The following is a 22,681-nucleotide window of genomic DNA, read 5'->3' as shown; positions in this document are numbered from 1 at the left end:
CCACGTAAATGTGTGTTTCACTTTTTCAGATGCTGATTTTTGACATCACTGTCTGCATGCCATTTCAGCTGTTTTGAATTCCTTCAAACCTATCCTGTGAATACAGCTGCCATTTATGAGTTCAGTGTCTGCATGATTTAATTATTCAGATACTCTCCCATTCTCTCCTTCTCCTTTTAAAAAAAAAAAAAAAAAGTACATGCACAGTAAAGGATTTTCCAAACAAAACAGCTGTTTGTTTAACCTAATTCAATGCTTAAAGGTGCTAACCTACAATATAGACATAATGTTCTTGCCAACACCAGAAAAACAATAAAAATATATTGGTATATTATAGATGTGTATGTTTCTGTTTATTAATGACTGAATGGATTTGTCTGTCAAGTTACAAATGCCTATAATCCTCGATGACCTATCCTTGATTTAAATGGATGTGTGTTTGCAGTGCTGGTATCCTAAACAGAGGGCTGAGATGGGACGCTATTTAGAATTCGCAAAAAGAAAAGGAGGACTTGTGGCACCTTAGAGACTAACCAATTTATTTGAGCATAAGCTTTCGTGAGCTACAGCTCACTTCAACTGATTGCATCCGATGAAGTGAGCTGTAGCTCACGAAAGCTTATGCTCAAATAAATTGGTTAGTCTCTAAGGTGCCACAAGTACTCCTTTTCTTTTTGCGAATACAGACTAACACGGCTGCTACTCTGAATTCTGAATAGGTTTCAGTACTCATTCAGAATCAAACTGAGAACCTTCTTAAGGGGAATGGTTCATAGGTCATGACATAAATTTTCTGCCGATCTTCACAGCATAAGTAATGATCCCTCTTTTCATCGCCACATGATCTATATAACAAGTCGGTAAATACAATAGTTCAGTTTTATGTTGAGATCAGTGTATAAAGAGAGCAAACAAGGACCCCGGCATTCACTCTGACACCTTGGTGCTGTGGTGATGGGGATATGACAAGTGCCGTAGGTGGACAGAATTGTAATACTACCACCAGCTAATTAGGTATGCCCCGTTTTCAAGCTGTGCCAAAAGTAGCAATATAAACTGGACTGGTGGCTTGGCAGCACCCTGTTAAATATATTTTGAAACTGACAAGTAGCTATCAAAGAAGGTGCAAAGCAAGATGTAGATGCAACCACATGATTCCCATTAAGGGTTATGGAGTGTGTGGAACACATGAGCCAATAAGTTCAGAGACATTGAATCCTGCTTAAAGTGTATCGCTAAGTGACTGCTATATAAGATCACTTTATATTAGGATGGATTAGAAATAAATTTTGAAAAAAGATCAGATTTTAATAGTCACTTGATATTCTTAAATTTGAATTTAGATATATGTAGCTTTAAAATTAAGATCACTATAAACTATTATAGTAATTTAAATAGCGCAAGTTTTGTTTGCTGATCAGTTGTCATGCACTGAATATTTAGGCAGTCATCACAGCTGAAATTTACATGGTACAACAGCCTTCATGAAAACATTAATTGAAAAATTAATTCAAATTGACTTGGATAAGAATGGTACTACATGCATTGGAAACTGGATGAAGGCGCATACAAATGGTAATGACAAGTGGCTGTCTGTCAGACTGGTGAAGTTTTATAGTAGGATGCTATAGGAATCTGCATTGCGTTCCATCTTGTTTAACATCTTCATTAATTATCTGGAAGATGGGATAAACTGTAGGTTAATTAAATCTGCAAATGATTTTAAACAGGACAACAAACATTGATGAGGGAAGAAATAACACAGAGGCCTGGAGATATTGGAAGTACTGGCAGGAAATAAGATCGGATTCAGTATGGACAAATTCATGTTAATGCATGAAGAGGAAAAATAATCAAAATACAGATATTGAATAGTAAGGAGACCTTAAAAAGAAGTAAAGGAAAGTAACTCTAGAAATAATAGAAATTTTTAAAACAAATTAGATATGATTTTTCAGTGTGATATGGCAACAAGAAAAGCTTAACATGACTTACGATGCTTTTATGTATTCAGCCCAGTTTGCAAGTACTGTATATGCCTAGATAGCTCCAAGTCAAGCTTTGTCCCAACCACTGTCATGAACACTGTAGCATCTATTGTCTGTATAATAACAAGTAAATTGGACCACAGAGAAACACAATCACTGCCATGATAGGTGGGAGACTTAGGGCATGGCTAAACTTGCAGATGTAGAGCGCTTTGAGTTAAACCAGCCTTCGGAGAGCGCAGTAGGGAAAGTGCTGCAGTCTGTCAACACTGACAGCTTCAAGCGCACCAGCGTGGCCACGTTTTCGGCACTTGCAGCGGCATTGGGAGCAGTGCATTATGGGCAGCTATACCAGCATGCAAGTGACTTTTCAAATGGGGATGGGGTGGAGTGTGACAGGGAGTGTGTTGTGTGTATGTGGGGGGAGAGAGAGTGGGTTTTTAGGGGGCTGAGAGTATGTCAGCATGCTGTCTTGTAAGTTCAGACAGCAGCAGATCCCTCCCCCCCGGCCCCTCTCTCTCACACAAGTATTCCACACTAATGGTTGCTTTGTCTCAGAGCAGATAAGCAGCCGGCTGTCAGAAACGGAGCTTTCAAAGGGCATATCCGCATTCCTGCAGCAATTCAAAAACAATGACAAGAGTGGCCACTTGACTTAAGGAGATTATGGGATGTTTCCGGAGGCTGATCAGAGCGCAGTAAAGCAACACCTTGTTCACACTGGTGCGGGGGCGCAGCAAACATTATTCCACTTGCCGAGGTGGAGTGCCAACAGCGCTGTAGCCGCGGAATCAGAGCACTCTACGTGCCTTGCCAGTGTGGACGGGTAGTGAACTAGTGTGCCCGTGGCTCCTTTATTGTGCTGTAACTCTCAAGTGTAGCCAAGCCCTTAATAAGTACATACGAGTCATGCAAGAATAGCAAGCCTCTACCCAACTGGAACCAACTAAAAATATCCCATTACTATTGTTTATTTCAACTATAGACATCAAAACATGGCTTGTCAAAGAAGGGGAGAAAAATTGGTGTTGACTGTAAGCCAGAATAATCACAGAGATGTGGTTATGTTTTGAAGAGTCTTAACCATAAGACCAGGAACTGGAGTAGGACTTGGGAGATGTGAGTTCTGTTACCAACTCTGTCCCAAACTTCCTGTGTGACTTTGACTATTCCAGTTGATCTTTTTGTGCTTCAGTTCCCCAACGGGAGTGTAATACCTCAGAGGGATGGTGTGAGGGTAAATTCACTGCTCAGTTGCTTCAATTATGGGAGCGTGTAAGTGCTTAGATAGAGTTCAAATACACACAATCTGAGTCAGCACTGCAGCCTTGACTCTGTGGGAGTCAATGGGACTACTCATGCAGCTTGAGTAAGGGTTATAGAATCATGCTTGCTTCAGCAATCACATCCCACTTTTGCTTTCAAAACTGAGCTTTACTGATTTCAGAAATATGAAGTAATGATTCAAAAATACTCTGGAATAAGTAAAATTAATGCATGCCTGCTTTCCCTGCCCTAGCATGTGTATCCAGTTTCAATTAAATTGAATAGTTAATAATGTGTGTCTGATGTATTCTTACGGTCGTGTGTATTGATTTATTTAACATAATTGCCGCTTTGAGACTCCATTCCAAGAAAAATTAATACGTATAGCAAAGGATTCTTGAAGATTAAGGTTTCTAAGTAGGCTATTGGTGCATTACATGCAATTTTGGCCTAATATCCTTGTGAGCTGTGCAGCGTTTTCAGCTCATCTGTGTGTTGTCGTTCTAGAACCATCTCATAGGTGGTGATGCAAAATCAGCAGTGATTTTAACCTGAAGCAGTAGAGAATTAATGCTCAGCAGCTGAAAAATATTAATGCATAACTTTACTCTTGTATTGATTTCTCACCTGTGTTTCGAAAGAATACATTGGTAAAGAGTAGATTTTTTTTTTTTTAAAGCAGGATTACTTTTTCACGTCTAGTAAAGAGTGCATATGTAGACTGATCTATAGATTATGAATAAAAATTCCCAGTTATCACTTTGAGCATTGACAGGTTCTTATCCCAAGATCAGGCCCAGTAGTATTAAAATTATTATATACAGTAGTTGGGAACCCCAACGTGCACAGGTGCAACACTCACATGATAGGAACTCTTTTATATTTACAAATAATTTATAGTACATTTAGCAAAGTCCCACACACTCTAACTCAGTAAAGTAGATAGCAATAATACAGAAAGTACATCTGAACATCCATACTCTCACCATCCCTTGCAGAACAACCTGAAATGTTAGCCATTATCTTCAGCACCGTCACCTTCCTTATCTTCACCAGTGGCCATCTCTGGCCCCTCCCAAGAGCTACATCTCTCTTCCCTACTGCCCTGGGATTCTACTTTTATAATATGTTACGCTGGCATTACCATGCCTAATGCATATTCAATAGGGGTTTCTCCCCCTTCCTTATCTGCATTTCCTCCCCTTATCAATGTTAAGGTATCCATTTTCTATAGGTTAGTGTATTTATGATTTCACCTATTATCATATATGTCAGTTCGTTGTCATGGCACTCTTGAGGTCAGATGTTCCATCCAAAATCTTCCAGAAGCTGGTGTCAGTTCATGTTCTGTGGTTGGCTGAAGTCATTATGGACAGAATTACCCCCTACATTCTACTTCCAGTTCCCCAAAACTTATGAGTTACCTAAGTTTATCTTTGTCAAAGTTCATGGGCCTCAAGCCTCATGCTAACTGCTGAAGCCAACGTCTTACAGGATACAAGCCTGTAGGTTCTTTGCATTACTGCTGAATATAATAAAGTAGAATTTAATGCAAAGCAGTGAATATAATAGAGGTAAGCTGGCCCACTGGGCTACAATTACATGTGTGGCAAGCTAAAGCCTTCAAACAGCAAAAAAAATACAAGTTTTGTAAATGAAATTACTGAGTGTCACACACAGTTCCTATAAAGATCAAAGCTGGGGCTGTTAATATAACTATTGCTATTCATGAGTTTCATAGTCATGCAAGTTTCAGGTTAATTATAAACGCTTGTTTAATCACTTTACAATAGGGCATCAGAGTCTCATCTAGGAATTATGCATATAGCTCTCTTGCTTTTAAATTAAAGCAAATTCCTACCATTTTTACAAGAAATTAATTTGTAGTAGCTCGGGATTTGCAAATCCCCTTTTATACATGGAACAGTCAAGGGATGAAGATTTTCAAATGATCCCTCACCCACCCAAGTACATGCTTCTGCAGTAGCCTGGCTGTCACTGGAAATGGCATAGGAGTACTCTAGTTTACCTTCTGCTCAATTAGTTTTTTGTGCCTCTGGTTTAGAATACACATTTGCGTATTGTTAATATACAGATATATAAATTGGGCTAAATTAATGTACTTTTACTTTGATTTATAAGGTGCCAGATTACTGCAGGAAGCACATACACAACTTAATACAGCAGAGTATTTTTTGTGGGGGGGAATTCCACCACAAGACAAAATTGCATTTCCCTTTAGACAAAAGCCTTAGAGATAGGCCTTGCACTGTGCCCTAAACACAAACTCTGTCAGACTAGCAAAGGGACTCAATGTAGGGCTTAGATTTCAAGCAGTAGTGAGGCTAGGCACTACACCTTATTTTGCCTTTGAGTTCCTAGGAATGCAGACTCCTAACAGGTGACTCTTCATCCTCATTATGGGGCTTGCAGGCAACTCTAGTGTGCTGCTGATCCATGCCCATGAAATCAAACTGCAGAAGTATAGGGTCCCCAGATATATTTACCTGCTAGCCTGTGAGCTTTGATAGAAAATTTTCCCTGTCTTTCTTTTCTAAGGCTGGCCAGCTATTCCATTTTATTACCTCTTTGTCTGCAAGGGACTCTTTTCACACTATTGCTCAGGGGAGTACAATTTATTAGGTGTGGGGTGAGAATGCCCCCGACATAGTTGTGTGGACCAGGATTCAAACGGTGTGTGAATCCTTGCTGGCTTTGTTTGTTGTTTTTTCTTTGACATAAACTTCTTCAGATTCTCTTCTCTAAAAGACCTGGGTCGTCTTAATTACACATCTAGCTGCATCCAGTCCAGAGATATGGAAAAACCCCAAGTTACTCCAAACAAAACTGTCTGCATTTAGCACTGTAAAAGGAGGGAGTTTTAAGTACAAGGTCTCAAGAGAACTTTCCATTGGCTATAAAAGCCTGCCTGGCAAGCTGAACGAGTGAGTGGTCAGCAAACAGGTGCTTATAGTTGCCTGCTTAATACATTAAACTGTACTTGTATGATATCAGTTACCTAGTTTTAACCAGGATTTGTTTAGCTGCTGCTTTTGTTTTGGTTTGTTTCTCAAATTTTGTTAATAAATTGCCTGTTTTGGCACCTGACACTTTTATTGGTAGAAGTTCTGTTCAGTCATTGCCACGCAGGAGCATTGTGACAAGTCACTGTGAGGTTTGCTTTTGCTGTTTCATGTGCTTGCATATTGCTCTTTACTAGATAAAGTTAACAATTGAGAATTATAAAGAAGTTGATGACAGCATCAGAGATCGTACAGATTCAGAGATCAGATGCAGACCTTTCGAGCTAGATCCTCTGCTATTGTAAATTGGCACAGCTCCACCTAAGTTGATGCCAATTTAGAACTAGCTGAGGTCTGGCCCAGGTGTTAGCAATCATGTCTTGTGACCCACAAAGTATACCTCCATTTTCCTTTCCTCTTTTGATTCATAGATTCCATGGCTAGAAGGGACCCCTTGGATAATTCAATCTGACCTCCTGTATAACACAGGCCGTAGAACTTCCCCAACATAATTCTTACAAAACCAAAATAATTCCATGTGTCAGATACCCCTATAGCAGGATCGGTCCCTGTTTTGTACATGTTTTTCTGGTTTTGATGTGGATTCTTCACAGGCTTGCTTGATTCACTATTTGATGTGGTTCATGTAAATGCAGCCTACCAAAACCACTTTCATTAGCCAATTCAAAGTCCATATGTTACTGGCTGTTGGATACATTTTTTTATACACACTCTTCCTTTCACCACACACAGCCACTTGCATACTCTTACTCTATTATTTTAAAACCTCAATTGTCGGTAAAAAAAGACTTCTTGCTACTACATGTTTAAATGAGATGGCAGTATTAAATACTTGAGCTGGCATTTGTGACAAGAGGGTGTGGAGCATTTCTTTATCTATAAAATATTTCCCCCCAGATAGATGGAAATCCTATTGTTCAGAAAGGATGACCTTACAAATGGACCAAAGGTTTAAAACAAAAAGGAAAAACTTACCCATTTGTCATGTAGGTATCAAAACCAAGTGTGTTGTTAGTAAACTTAAGATGTGTGGAGGAAGTAGCTTTAAATAGGGTTCATAACTGCGTTGTTGGTTTTGTTCTTTGTTTTTTTTTTAAATGAGCAGACTGTTTTCCTTTCCTTTCTTTTTCTTTAATAACAATGTAGGAATTTAAACAGTTTTTAATTTTGTAATGTCCTGAGTTTGTCCCTGCTTAGGAAAGTCCCAGAGGAAAAATTCTGCTGTAACTAAGATGCGTAATAATTACTGCCTTGATTCTGTAAAGCTTATCAGAAGCAGACCTCTGCCCAGTTGACATTGGTTGGACTTTGCACAGATATAGAAGTGTGTTCTCACAGATCAGTTTGTAGGATTGGGGCCTAAATCCAATAGGAAGCTACAGTTCTTCAGTGACTTAAAGTTACAACTTCATTCCATTGTTGTTTTTTCTTTTATTTTCAGTAGAAGTTCCGACACTTAGCATTTCTCAGGATCAGGCCTTTCAGTTGTATTTGCCATTATTTACTTATGTCAATAAAACCCAATAATTTTCAAGAGGCTGGTTTGGGAGACTACACTGACTGGACTCAGTTCTTGAGGAAACTGGTATCTGATAAAGGAAAAAGATGGTTCATGAAACATGGCATTGAGTGGGTTCTTCACATGAACTTTAGATTTAGTAAAAACTCTTAAAAAGATTGAAAAACCAGGTAGGATTTTAGGTTTGAATGTCAGTGTTTTGATTTGGCTATCCCAAATGATAACCTTGGGGATACTGGTTTTCTTTATATAGCTGAGAATAAATTTAGTTCAGGAAATGGAGAGTTATAGTTAAGGGACTGCTTTCACTCAGACTAGTAGTTTTTGGTTTGTCCTTGTTCTTGTAAAAACAGATAGGATGTGATTACTCAGGAGCACAAAGGAGTAGAACTGTAAAGGAGACACTGTCTAGTGGCGCTTGCTTGAGTGCACAACTGCAGTGGCTCTGATCCCATCTCATGGATTAACTCCATATCTACCGCATTACTAATTTTCTGGTTGTTATCTGTAGTCCCCGTTTCCCTTTTAAATTTTTGAGTCCTAAGTCATAAGATTTTTCCACAGGTCTCTCTTAACATTCTATTGTTTGTAAGCAAAACATTTACAACTGCCAGATTTGCCACCCATCAGTTTTCAGATCTATTTAAACAGGAGTCTGCAAAGCCGAAAACAGAAGCTCTCTTACTCTGCTGTTTTATAACATATAGAGAAGACCTGAAAGGAGAGTGGCTGTTTTTTCAAAGAGGGTGGGTTGGGGATTTGGGTCTCATCTCTTTTATTTTTTCCTGGAAGAGCTTATGGATGACTGGAGAGCTGGTAGGACTATGTCACCCACACGTATTAAAGAAGCTACACCTGAGTGCATGAGAGAGTAAGGGACTTTTAAAGCTTAAAACTTTTTAAATTAACCACTATTTTACTGACAAACTGAGTGAAAATATCTTTTCCAAAGCTCCTCCAATTAATGGCTGTGAAAGCTCCCACTCCAGTTCTTTAATCCTCCAGATAGACCTCTAGCAATATCCAGGGAGTCAAGCCTTGATGATATTCCTGAAATGTGAAAGTTTTTTTTTTTTTTTTTTTTAAAAAAGCCTGAAAAAAAGATAGCTCTGCTTCCTTTGTATGAGCGAAGGTAAAAACTCAATCCCAGCACCCCAGCACGCCCCTTTGACTCATGTGGTGCTGGATCTATTCTTTTAGAGTATTTTTTTTTGTCCTTGCTGTGATCTGGCAAACCAGGTACCAGCTTATGCCAAGGCCCCACTGAACACTGAGAGATGCTGGAAACCATCCTGGTTCACCTGTGTTAGTATTGGAAGGATAGATATTAGAGTTGTAAGAAACTTCTTGGTGTCTAGACCTTATGAATAGCTTGTAGGATGCTGCATGTATTAGTTTCACTTATCTGTACGCTATGTTTTAAACCAATAGCAAATGTTTACATTGTAACCCTCGGTAACTCATCAAATCGGAAAGAATACTTCTGTAATTCAAATGCCGGCTTCCTACACAAGGTGTTAGGTTCTGCCCAACCAGAAAGCTTTTGAAACCAAATGCACCATTACAAGATACCAAAAGAATAAAGACTTTAATTGCACTCCTCACCCCCTCCATGAAGAGGAGACCTGCACATGATGAACTCATCCCATCGGCTTGGACTCTGGGAAGAAGGGGATAAAAATCCCTGACCCGGATAAGCTAGGTACTTTTTTGCTGTTTGGACTCTAAAGGGCCAAGAATCATTAAGGATAAGGAAAAGACACCCCCTCCCCAGATGTTTTACCAGATTTAGCCCTAGAGGACATATGACGTTTGCTTATTATAGAATTGTTTATTATCTTTTGGAATCTACAACTGTAACTCATTTGTATGTGTTATATTATCTGCTTTAATCATGTACATAACTCTCACTTCTTTTTCCTAGTTAGTAAATTTAGTTTATTACAGGATAGACTACAAGTGTAGTCTTTGGTGAGAGATCTATGGTACAACTGACCTGGGGAAAGTGACTGACTGGTCCTTTGGGGAATAGTGTTATGATTTCTGATGTAAGGGACCATCAGTCACAAACACCAGCTTGCCTGGGTGGCAGAATAGACCAGAATGTCCAAGTGGACGGGCTGACTGTGACTCCATGTTAAGGCTGTTATAGTGCTAGAGGAGTTCACCCTTGATACTGGGTTGATAATATCTAATTCTAGAACATACAACCAGTTTGGGGAGTTTTTCTCTGCTTCTTAACAGTCTGCCCTGAGGTTGGCACTTACACTTGTGACTTGTTCATGACAATTGCATTCCATCATTCACCTCTATTTTTATTATATAAATATATGTATTACTTCCTTTTTCTCAGTATTCAATGATATTTTGGGTTGCTGTGTAAGGTGTTGTCTTTGTACACCTGCAAAATTTCCTCAGAGACCAATAGAAACTATTGCTTATGGAGGTGCCATTTCAGCACAGGGAAATTAGCAGTAGCAGTTGCAGATAGTTCAGCATTTTGGTACTACTACCATAATTTATCATCGATGGCTCTGTCTTGATGGGCAAAAATGGTGTATTTTTCAATCATGTTAACTCCCAACTAGAGTACACCTGGGCCTGCTAACTGCTCCCTACTAGGCTGCCATGTGGCCAGCTAATATGGTTTGAAACCTATTGGCTAGCATCTTAATGAGCATTAGGACTACAGTCCTGTTAAGCTAACTGAAGTGAACTAATGTGGATGAAAAACAGGCATTGTTACACACAAGTTGCATTGCTTTATCTTAAATTGGTTTAGAATCACACCTTAAGCTAAACCAGTACAACTTTCTCATGTAGACAAGCCTACCTGTCCTTTTTGCCCATCCAGACAGTGCCCCTGGGAGCATCTGAAAGAAAGGAGTTAGTATATAGCTGGGTCTCAGACTTGCTTTGGGCGTATAGCATTGCTAAGGCACTGTAATTGCAGATGCTGTGAACCTTAATTTTTCCCGCCCTTCCTCCAAGACCTTACCTATAGAATCAATAGACACTTCGTTTTCTGCTAGTTTTAATGAATGAACATAACTTTTGTAAATAAAAAAGCACAACACTAATATAGTTTTTCAGAAGACTGCTACTGACTCTTCTTCCTTAGAGCATATTCTCTGAGTACGTCTTTCCCCTCTACCCCACCCCCACCCCGTGGACTCTGCTTTCTGCTCTTCATCCGATTTTCCAACCATGTTGGAGTCTTCCTTTGAGTCCCATGTGTGTTTAATTCTAACGTGGCTCTCTGCTATGGTATTCTGGTAAAATAGAGAATAATTCATTTGCTACATCTCCTCTGTCTGTCTGCTTGATATTTCCAACTGACAGCTTTGCCAAATGTTTTAAATACTGTCTCTTCCTGAGTTTATACTGATTCTTCTAAAGCAGCTTTTACTAATTAAACACTCCTTTTTGGTGTATCTAATAATTCACTCTAAAACCTCACTATTAACTGGAGGTCAGACTATCTGATCTAGAATTGCTTACTGTCTTTATCCTTCTCTCTCCCCACCCTCCTTAAATCTCTCACTTCCGATCTCGTCCTTAAATAGAATTTACTCTAGTATTTCAGTTCTGGCTGTGATCTCTGTGCACCAGTTAGATTTCCTCTGACTTTTGCATTTTTGTAGAGATGATCTTGCTACGGGACCTCATTCTTAACACCATTTTGTTTTGAGAAAGCGTTTTCTGCAGCAGTCTCTCTCCTGGCTGAAGTTTGTAATCAGTCTGTTGCTGTGGAAATTATTGTGATGCTGCAGGTTCAGCATTCCTGACTTCACTGTTGGATTAGATAAGAAGCAAAAAGGAGCTGTGGGGGAGAGAGAGCCCTTGTTTAAGTAGGTCTTTGACCGTTCACAATGTGTCAGTTAAGATAAACAAGGGAAGAGGAACTGGATGTGTTTCAGTCTACAAGAGTTTTTCTTCCTCCAGTACAAAATAAATCAAATTAAAAAAAATCTATTGAAAAAAGAGGAAGGAATAGATAAAATCTGGGTGGGTGATCCAATGACATTGACTTGGAACAGCATTTCCGGTATATTTTCCTAACTTCCCAGAAGTGCTGTCCAATGGCCTTTATCGTACCAGACTGATAGCAGTATTCCCGGACGTGGACAGTCAGATCTAGCCCACCTTACTGGAGAGAAAGTTGCCTTGACACAGGGCTTTGTGTGGAAAAGAAACGGGGAGAGGAAAATCTGAATGGGGTGTCCTGGAGGAGAGGACCCATAGTCCCCCCACTCTTTTAGGAAAGAGAAAAAGATTTACATGTAGATATTTTTATTACTATCTTCATCACTTGTTCAATTCTAGTAGCAATCTCTATTCCAAAATTATAAATTTTGAGAAAAAAATCAATATGTATGACATTTTGTAAGTTTTCACTTCTGGTCTCCTCCCCTATTCCATTCTAGATCTCTCTTAGCACGTTATTAGTTCTAGTTGTTTAGAACTTTGCTTCTTACGTTACCGATGTTTCTTGTTACCATAATATTCAGTTAGCCTTGTTTCCTTGCTCTCCTTCTTTATGCATGCCTCATTATCCTTTGCTGCACTTGTTCTTCTAGCTTTTGTTAGCATTTCTTTTCCTTTTGACTTGCCTAACAACTTGCCTGTCTCACTTCAGATCTAAGAGCACTTGTTTTCTGCAGATTTCAAAAATAAAAGCACATTTCCCTCCTTGCCTTTCTGCTTCTTAAATACATGTAGAAAAATAGTCTGTCTGTGACTAGTGTGTAAGGTGGGACTCCTTATGAGGCTGTTTGTACCATACATTAGTGTCCAGGTCTACTGCAGTACATATGTATGTACATTTTTTTCAATATATGTTGGGATTTTTAACTATTAAATGTAAAACTGGGAACTAAATCCAGAATATACTTCATGCTGATTTACTTTAAACTGACACCCTTGGTTGCCAAGTTACAAAAGGAGGTGTTGTGGTGATGATGAATTAGAATGGGATTTTTGTTTAGGGCTGTCTGGCACTTATCATTCTTGTGCTTGTAAGTGTAGTCTTTGACTATGTATACATGACCCCACAGTTCAGACTACAGGGGTGTGAATTGCAGTACGCACTAGGGTGCTGCGCCCTCACTGCTCCTGTGGACGCTGCTGGCACAAACTAAAAGGTATCTAGTATGCATTAATATGCTACATTAACACAAACTAATTGTGACAGATACGGTAATTTCCTGCAGTATCCTTGGGAGACCTTATTGAATTAAGTTTACATGACTTTGGGGTCCATTGTATTAAATGAATAGTTTATGTATTATTGCATGTAACAATCGTATGTAACTTCTCAAGGGGGGAGATGTGAGACCTAGGGATGCAAAGGACTATATTGAACAATATGCCAGACAAGAATGTGCCAAAGGGCTCAGTGGTTTTCCTGGGGAATATCTAGGGAGGAGTTAATGCAAATTCCCCACCTCTGGTTGTCCCAAAACCCAGCCTTTCGAAGCTATGCCCTGATGAGTGGACCATTGTCTGCTGATCACCTGTTGCATGAGGCTTCTATCAAAGGCCCAAACTTTACAAAAGAAAGACTCAACTATTCATGGTTGTTCTGGTTCAGAATCGGAGACAGTTTTTTGAATTTGTAATCATGGGGAAAATCCTGTTGTGGGTTTTAAAGGACTGACACCTACCACAGCCTGAGGCTGGAGTTGGGATGGCCTCAGGTAAACATTTTTTTTTTCATGAACGTAGGTTCTTTTATTGTTTTTAGTTGTTTGCTCTGTAATGCCTTCACCTTGAGAATAAATGTGCTTGCTCAGAAAGAGCTGTGTGGTAACTTGTGACTACAGCAATTATGCCATTCATAGACTCTGGAGAGAAAGCAAAGAGCATCTGCTGGCCTTTTAGGCGGTCTGGCTTGCTGGGGATAACATTGTGTAGGCAGAGAACTGTGAAGCCTTGGAAAAACTCCAGTCGGGAGGGAGGGAGGGAGATGCGGGCCTCTACCCATGAAAGGTGAAGGCTGAGGAACCGGGAGCCTACAGTGGGTGCCATCGAGGGACCACAGAGGAGGAATGCAGGTGCAATTACCTTGGATTGTGACTTCTTAGGTACCTTCTGATTTGCACCTTCAGGATCCACACAGGGGAGTTACAGTGCAGCACAGCACTCTAGTACATGCTGCAGTTCACACCCCTGTAATCCGAATTGTGTGGCCATGTAGACAAGCCTCTTGGGTCTAAATTTCTGAAGGGACCTAATATTTTCTTGCTGATGCAGGGCCCATAAGGAGAGGTGCTGTTACTTGAAGGATTTCATTACACAATGAAATCCTTCTATAAGTGTTCACCTTCACTAGCATACTCAGTATTATTTAACCACTGAAATTTTACAGCAATTTTACTTGTTCCCCTCTTGGCTTTGTTACTTGATATTATTTCTTGCTGCTTTAGTGTCTGTATGTACAGTTTGAAATAAAATGTATAATACTACAAAATATTTATACGTGCAACAGAACTCAATCCCACTTACTGTTTTATATAAAAGAATTGGTGCTTATTTATAAATATAGTTGAAGTGAAAATGAGGTCATGCTCTGTTCCTTCTGCAGCACACGAAGAAATTAGTTGCATTTGGAGCACAAGCAATGTGCTTGTCAGTGAGGAGTCTGGCTGAATTCCCATGAACAGGAAGGCAAGGGTTGCATCCGATTATCTCAGTGCTTTGGGGAATCGGGTATGTGGAGATAGCGGCAGCGAGTGGGAGAGCAGCAGATTTGCGTAAAATGGGAGAGTGGGAGGGATGGGTCAGGCCCGTACTTTGGGGAATGGAAGGGAAAGGATAACAGACTGTGAAGGGGAAGCCTGAATAGTGCTTTAGTGAATGGGTAGAACCATTGCTAGCACTTTGAGCACTGTTCTGAACCTAGGGCGTGACCGTTGAAGATAGCTGCTGCTGCTGTGGTAGTGGCTATTGGGGTGGGGTCAGTTGGGGACTATTGTAGGGAGAGGAAACTATCCTGGAAATAGAGGAACTTGGTAGCACCAGCCACACAGTGTGTGTCTGGCTTCTTATTCATCAAATGCAATATGACATAGCACATATTTTAAAGGCATAAGAGTGCCTCTAATTTGGACAAATAAATTGTACATCTGAAGGCACTTGCAGGAGTAGTTAGTTTCTGGAATAAGGACAAATTAAGCCACTCCCCCACCCCCCAGTAAAATGCACCATCGTGGCTGTTTCTGAAGTTCTAGTGTGGATAAAGTTGTTCTGCCTTGGACCATTGCTTTTTGCTGCTTATACTGACTGGTTGTCTTGTGCCCAGATACCAAGGTGATGTGTGCAGTATAAGCACCTCGATAGTCTGTGCTAACAGCAGAGTAAAGATCAGGGGAGCATGGCCAGCATCCTGCAGTGTATGACGGCACCCATACCTATAAATGATATATGTGAAACATTGTGCCTGGGCATGCAGTACTGCCAGGTGGCAGCTCTGTAGAGTTAACAAACCTCTCTAGAGGGCCATGACCTAAAATAGAGAATCATAGGTAGGGAAGATCAATAGCAACATACATCTGTGTGTCAGTGATTAGCATTGAGCCCTGTATCTCTTACTGTTAGCATCCTAGTTTGTTCTAACTACTACATATAACAGAAGTTTTCCAAAGGCTAATCATTGTGGTTGTCTGTCATTACAGAAGTGACGCTGAAGGTCCACGTAAGCGATGCCAGCACGCATCAGCCAGTAACTGAAGCCTTCATTGAGATTTTTACCAACCAGATTCCCATTGCCTCTGGAACCTCAGGAGCAGGTGGCACTGCCTTCATCAAGTTTCAGTATAAGCTGGGCAGTCAGCTGATTGTTACTGCTACTAAACATGCTTATGTGCCAAATTCTGCACCATGGAAACCCACAAGATTGCCTGGTAAGAGACGTTTATTTTTGTTCTGAGGTAAGACTTTGCATCTAAAGGAAGTTACAGAATTACGTGTGACTGACTTAACGCTTAGGATTGTAACCCTGGGTGGTTGTTGGGAGAAAAATATTAGAGGGGCACACCAACACCTCGCATCTGGACATCTTTGTAAAAGTTGATCTTTCTAAGTCCTCTAAAATCAGCACGCTTAGTCAGATTTCTTTTGAAATTTGGTGTGCTTCAGGAGGGTGAAGGGTAGAATTAGTGACTCAAATTTGGAGTCATTTGAGCCAATGGTTCCAGAGAGAGAAGCTCTGAAACAGGCACTTTAAAAAAAATGTTTGTAGGTTGGGGGAGAGGGGGTATAGCTAAAGAGCAAACTATTTGAGATACCGGTCACTGTGGTCTCAATCTGTTGAGTTTTACCCAAGGCAGAGTGTGGCACCCACTAAATCTTTGGAGGACCCAAACTGAGAAAAATATTTTTAAAAATGTACTTTTTTATTTTTTTACACTGTGCATTTGCTAATGCAGAAAAATGGCTAACAGATTTTCATTCCCATCATTTTATGTGGTTTAAAGTGTGACTTTTGTAAGTGCTCTAAAATCCAAATGGTTAATCAGATTGCTTTGAAACTTGGTATGCCTCATGGAGAGGCAGGGTATTGTTAGTGACCAAATTTAAGGTCAATTGGCTGAAGGGTTCCCAAGTTACATGCCCCCAGAAAACCCAGTTTCCATCCGCTTCTTTGTGCTGTTAAACTGAGGGGTACTAATCACTGGGTGAATCGCAGACCTTGTTGAGTTTGACAATAAACTCACCTTGGATGGCTTTGAACTGACCCTTCTATTAACATAACTACAGATCAATTAATCACAAGCCCCCACCTAAGACAAAAGGAGATTTGCACTAAGTGGCTGGCGGTTGCTACAATTTGTGAGTCAAGGGTGGTGGTTTGATTTTGGGAGGAATGTGTGGTGGAAATTATACATGTGAATGCTTCCTGGGAGGGGAAGAGTATTAGGGGGTAGAGAAGTGGGGGGCGGGGAATTGAGGGGAGAGAGGTTTGGGGCTGCAGCGAGGGGAGGGGGGGTTATAGAGGGGCATAAATGGGGACAAATGAGAGAGGTTGGTATGGTTGGATCAGGGGTTTTCAAACTTAATTGCATTGCAACCCCCTTCTGACAACAAAAATTACTACATGACCCCGGGAGGGGGGACAGAAGCCTGAGTCTGCGCAAGCCACACTGCTCCAGGTGTGGGGGAGGGCAAAGCTGAAGCCTAAGGGCTTCAGCCCCAAGCAGCAGGCCTGTAACCTCAGCCCCACTGTGGAAGGCTGAAGCCTTTGGGCTTCGGCTTTGGCCCCAGGTGATGGAGCTTGGGCTTCAGCCCTGGACCCTAGCAAATCTAAGACAGCCCTGGTGGCCCAATTAAAATGGGGTCACGAACCACTTTGGGGTCCCGACCCACAGGTTGAGAACCACTGGATTAGATGTTTGGCTGTGTTTGTGTGTGTAGTTTTGTGTGCTGTCCCAGCTCTGCGCAGAAAGCTGGCACAGCAGACCTTGAGCAAACCACCCAATGACCACAAGATCCGTTAAGGTACAAAGGCGCCCAGCCAAGTTTATTGTTGATGAAGCATGGTACTAGTATCCTGCAGACTCTACCGGACCACTAATACATGTATTCCTGTAACAATGGAACAGCTCAGTGAATGGCAGGACTTTCCGTTCTTCCCCAGGCTAGACAAATACATTTCTGGGATACATTTTTATACCCAATACAAACAAGTTATGTACTGCCCCACTGATGTAGTTAGTTACTGCCCCCTGACGTGGCTAGTTATCACCCATAACCTTGTACATATTGCTTCGATTAAAACATCTCTATTATGTACTCTCATCCTGACCTTATCTTTTTGGGGGAGTGAGTGTGTTCCTGTTATTCTTGGGGAATGCTTTTGTACCATCCTTGATATCGGGGTGTGTTTTCATGAGTACTCTGTGCACATCTTAGGAATGTGTATATCTGTAATAACATCCTTCTTGACAGATTCTGTGAGCAGGTTCTGCCTCTTGCTCACAGCTTGTCTTAGCTAAAGTAGTAGTCAAAGCTTTACTAATATAAAGCACAGGCCTCATACCAGGCCTCTGATACAAGAGCTTACGTCTCGAGTTCTCTTCCTACTACAGTTGAGGGCTCAGATGAGGGAGGCATGGCACTTCCCAGCTCTGTCAGTGCACCCCAACCTTCCTAAATCTTTACTCCACAGCTCTGCCAGGGGACCCAACCCCTCTCCTCCTATCCCCCACTCCTCTGCCCCCCAACACCTCCTCCCTTTCCAAGAAGTATTCACATGTCTGATTTTCCCCCCAAAGACTTTGGGTGGTACATGGGTGTTGGGGTGCACTGGCAGAGCTGTGGGGTGCAGGAGTGTTGGGGTGAATTGGTCGAGCTGTAGAGTGTGAAAGCTTGGAACTGACATCACTGCCTTCTTGACCACTGAGGGAAAAGAAATGTGCGTGCTGCCAGGCTTGCTAGCATGTTGACTCTGGGAGATTCTTAGTACACGAGGCTGCAGAAGTTTGTGGGGAAGCAAGGAGTACACCATGGCATAGGGATTGTTGACTATGGGCTGATTTGGTTCAGTATTCAAATTGCAGGACATGATGTACACAGCTGCCTAAATAACATCTTAAGTCCTATCAACAACATACCTTTTTTTTTTCTTGTTCAAAAGAGTAGGAAATTCAGTGGCAAAATACTACACTAATGCAGAGTCAAAGTTGCTTGGGGGTATGTCGTCCACTTGCAGAACGCTGAGCTCAGCAAAACTCAAACTTCTGAAAACCCAGATATGCAGAGTTAAGGTTTCCCACGCAACCTTAACTCTGTCCTCTTTCAGCAGAGATCCAGTATGCCCATTAATACACACAGATTTACTCTGCCAGCACTACCTGAGAGCCCGAGTTCCAACCTGAGTCTCAATGTCAAAGCAGTGTCTACACAGCTATTTTTAGCGAGCTACCCAAAAGTCCCCCTAGCACAATTCTGTTTACCTTGGCTGGGCTTGCTCTGAGATGCAGTGTAGACATACCTGGAGAGGTTAAGTGACTTTCCCAAGGTCACACAGCTGGTCTGTGCCTCTTCCAAAACTGAAAACTGCTTTGGTGATTATCCTTTTTGTGTAAACTCCTTTAGTTCTACCAGTCACTGAAGTCTCAGCTTCTTTAACATTCTTCTTCTATTTCCTCAAGACACAACTGACCTATCATTAGTCCATGCATTGCCAATAGGCTCTTAAATGTTTTTCATTTTTCTCTTCCCTCTCCTGTTTCTTTTGAATAAAGCGTGCCTTTACATGGCATGTTTTCTTCTGATGTTAACCTTGGGAGAGGGCAATCAAATGTGATGCTATTGTTTTGATAAACCATTGGAATCTGATAAGGAATAGCTTTGTATACACTTTTATCAAGATTTTTTTCTAGACAGCTGAACATTTTGGAAAAACAAAGATTTCTTTGGTTCTGGTCCTTCTCCCATTGAAGTCAATAGGCAATTTGCCATTGACTTCAGTGGGAGCAAGGATGCACCCTTTGTCTTCTTTACCTTGAACTTAATCCCTTTCCTGATTAAATGGCCACACAAAACATTGCAACTAGATATATGTAATGCAGATTCAGTATGGCCAAGTTGAAAACTTTCTGTACTTTGTCCCTTTTAGAGAACACCATTATTCAGTAGTGCAGGTCCAAAATATGTAGGTTTTATGGAGGATTTTTTTAATTACAAAACTGAATATTAAATATTTGATTTTTTTCTTAAATATAAAGAACATTTTTTAATTTAAACATTCATGTTGGTGTTTACAACCCAGAGGTTGCAGCACTCTCCTAGTTCATGAGAACCAGAAAGTGAAGTGGACTAAAAATAGAAATGAAATTGATCAGTCCAAGCTGCCTGACATACCAAAAGTGAACAAACCGCATATTTAGGCTCTGATCTTGCATCACATGCTACACCTGCAGAGCCCAGCACCCAAATGGAGCTTAATGTTGGGCCACAGTTTAAGTGACTTCTCAATTAAGTTCCTAAAACTTATGTAGTAGTAATACCTAGTATATTGGGCAGGATCTGCTGTGTGCTTTGCCCCACAGACCAGGTATACCATTCCAGGAATCAATCAAGCGTGTTCATCTTATATTGGGGAGAGGGGTGGGAAAATTCACTAATAAAACATAACACTGAAAAGCTATGCAGCCACTGATCTAGTGATGCTCCTATAATAACTTAAGGTGCATGTGTCAGGGGTTGGTGGTTTTTTCATAATTTGGGCACAAAGTAACTTGGTCTAAATATCAACAAAAATATTTACCATGATTTTGCCACTTAGTTGGAACTTCTGCTTAAATTGCTTAGCTGGAAGATGCAGGAGAGAAAGGTTTGGGGAGGGAGTTGGGGAGAACTCTTTAAAAAAATTATTTTATGAACACAGCAAAATTCCCTCTCTAATTAAAGATAAATTTAAACACTGTTTGAACTATTTATAAGTGCATAATAGAAGAGACACTACTTATACTGCTTGTGTATCATTCATGTTTGGTTTTTTTAATGACTTTGGGAATTACCTTGAGTGTGAAAGGTGCTGTGTAATCAAATGCAGTGTATATGTATAATAGATCCCTCTGTCTGATGAGCCAACTCTTTACACTTCAAAAATTTTATGTTGTTCTAATAGAACTCTCCCAAGAACACAGTAGGAGGGACTCAGATTACCCAAAATAAAGGGAAGGTGTTGCCATTGATGTCTTCATTTTGGTTCCCCAAATGTTTCCAGACTACTTGATTTTATCCTGGGCTTCTAATGTAAAGGACATACTAGAATTTACATCTTGGGAGAAAGAGCTCAGGGCACCTCATTTGTCATGCTGAGAAAAAGCCCAAGGGAAGTTCAAAGGTTATCTATGCTCAGCATGTGATGAGAAAGACATTGGCACGTATTCTTGTATTCAGCTCTCCAGGGTGCTTGAATTACATTGGCTTTCACTCCTACAAATTAAATTACTGGAGTAAGAGCAAACAGTTTTTCTAATTGTGTGGCTTTTATACTACCTTCTCTATAGCTCTTCTTTTCATGTGCCTGATGTGTAAATCCACTTTGACATGTGGAATATTAAAAAGAAAGTTCTTATTATGAAATAGCTGCAATTTGAGTTATATTCAGTTTTATTCTGTGATGTCACCAATGCTCACGTGAGCTAATGAGGAGTTAAGTTTTATTAAGCAGACATGGTCAATGTATTTCTCCTAATTTAAAAATAACATTTAATCTTTTAAAAAATATTTTGACACATTGGATTTCTGTTTCAAGCTATGAACTTTTGGTTACAACAGGGTCTTTATTGGTGCTGTGGTAAAAGAAAATATTAATTCAGAGGAAGATTTTCTAAAGCTCCTAAAAGTAAATGGGCCCAGTGCTCCTAAATTACTTAGGGTCTTTTAAAAAATCTCCTCCTCAGTTTGTGGTAGCATACAAAATATTCTAGGCACTTTCCAAATGCAGATTAAGAGAAAACACCTGCATCAAAGAACATACCATCCATAAGGAATTCCTCCTCTTTCCCTCCTCCCATCCCTAAGGCACTGGAGCGGATGCAGAGCTGCTCCTTGCTGTTGCTACAGTCGCAGGGTGAAGTATGCTCAAGGACTGCTGTGTATGGAGCAAGGGATATGTACCACAGAGATCTGACATTCAGGTGTCTAGTGCCCACCCACACAATTCCCCTAAGAAACTCATGTGTGCTAAGGCAGATGAAACCTTTGTTTCACACTGGGCGAATCCATTACTGCAGACTTTCTGCATCCTAGCCATTTTCTATACCACATAGTAGAATCTGACTGGTTCTGCTGAATATAGGACCTTCTGTACTGGTCTGGTGGTGGGTGGGCAGGATCAGTTCTGTAAAAACTCTGGAGTATTTTGCAAATAATAAAAGGTCAGCACAAAAGCTTAACTCATGTTGATACAGAATCACCACAATACTTTTCACTTTTATAGTGCATTTCATCTAAGTACCTCAAAATACTTCATAATTAAGCCTTATTACACCTTTCTGAGGTAAGTAAAATCATTTTAAAGACTCATAGACTTAGGCACAGGTGGATTCCAGGTTTCGCCTAAGATTACGTATTAAGTCATTAGTGGAGCTGGAAATAGAAGCCAAGAGTCCTGACTCTGAATTTTCTGTTTTGTACTCTACTTCCTCTCAAGTGCGTTCACCTTCACTAGAGGCAGAAGGTGAAATATGTTGTTTGGATCAATAACAAATTACTCTGTCAACCTAGTTACTTGGTTTATAAAACACACTGGAGCAATTTTGTGTATACAAAATATTTGCTTTTCAGTCTTTTTATAGTAGGTTGAACTGACTGTCCTTCTAAGGGTAACAGAGGGGAAAAAAATGTTTGTATTCAAGAGAATTGCTAACAAAATTGAGAGAATCTTGGATTTAGGCATTTTTTTTAATGAACTTTTTTTAAAAAAAAGAATTCAAATATATCCCACTCAAACCACTTTCCTTCTACAGTGTTTTCTTCTCTGAGCCTTGGACTTCTTCCTGAACGATCGGCAACTCTGATGGTCTATGATGACGTAGTCCAGATAGTCTCGGGATTTCAAGGTACGTTTGTAGATTTGTAAAAGTTGGAAGTGGAATTTAAAAAACAGTGGATGAAATCCTGGCCCTTCTTACCTTTTGGTATATTAAATAGAGCTAGAGATGAAAGTTCTAAAATCTTTATTGGCTTCTTATTCTGTCATCTAACGTCATGGAACCATCTTTAGTTATAAAACTTCTGTCTGCTATTCAGTCTAATTTGTTTCCTGCTTACTGCTGTGATTATTGTGGTTGGATTTAAAGAATAAAAGTATGAGGCATAGAGACCTCCTCACATGACCCAAAAATGCA

General features: G+C 40.4%; 1 protein-coding gene across 2 annotated transcripts in view; it reads left to right on the top strand.

Moving 5' to 3' along the window:
- FAM171A1 (family with sequence similarity 171 member A1) overlaps window positions 1-22,681 on the top strand; it is a 133,316-nt gene that overhangs the window by 60,486 nt on the left and 50,149 nt on the right. For both annotated transcript variants that reach the window (XM_084619202.1, XM_084619201.1), the window contains exons 2-3: window positions 15,494-15,721; window positions 22,301-22,393. In XM_084619202.1, coding sequence (XP_084475328.1) covers window positions 15,494-15,721; window positions 22,301-22,393 — 321 coding nt within the window. The remainder of the gene's footprint in view (window positions 1-15,493; window positions 15,722-22,300; window positions 22,394-22,681) is intronic.

This window comes from Lepidochelys olivacea (genome assembly GCF_965140295.1).
Source record: "Lepidochelys olivacea isolate rLepOli2 genome assembly, chromosome: 2".
Lineage (NCBI taxonomy): Eukaryota > Metazoa > Chordata > Testudines > Cheloniidae > Lepidochelys > Lepidochelys olivacea.
This window is presented reverse-complemented; position numbering and strand designations above follow the sequence as displayed.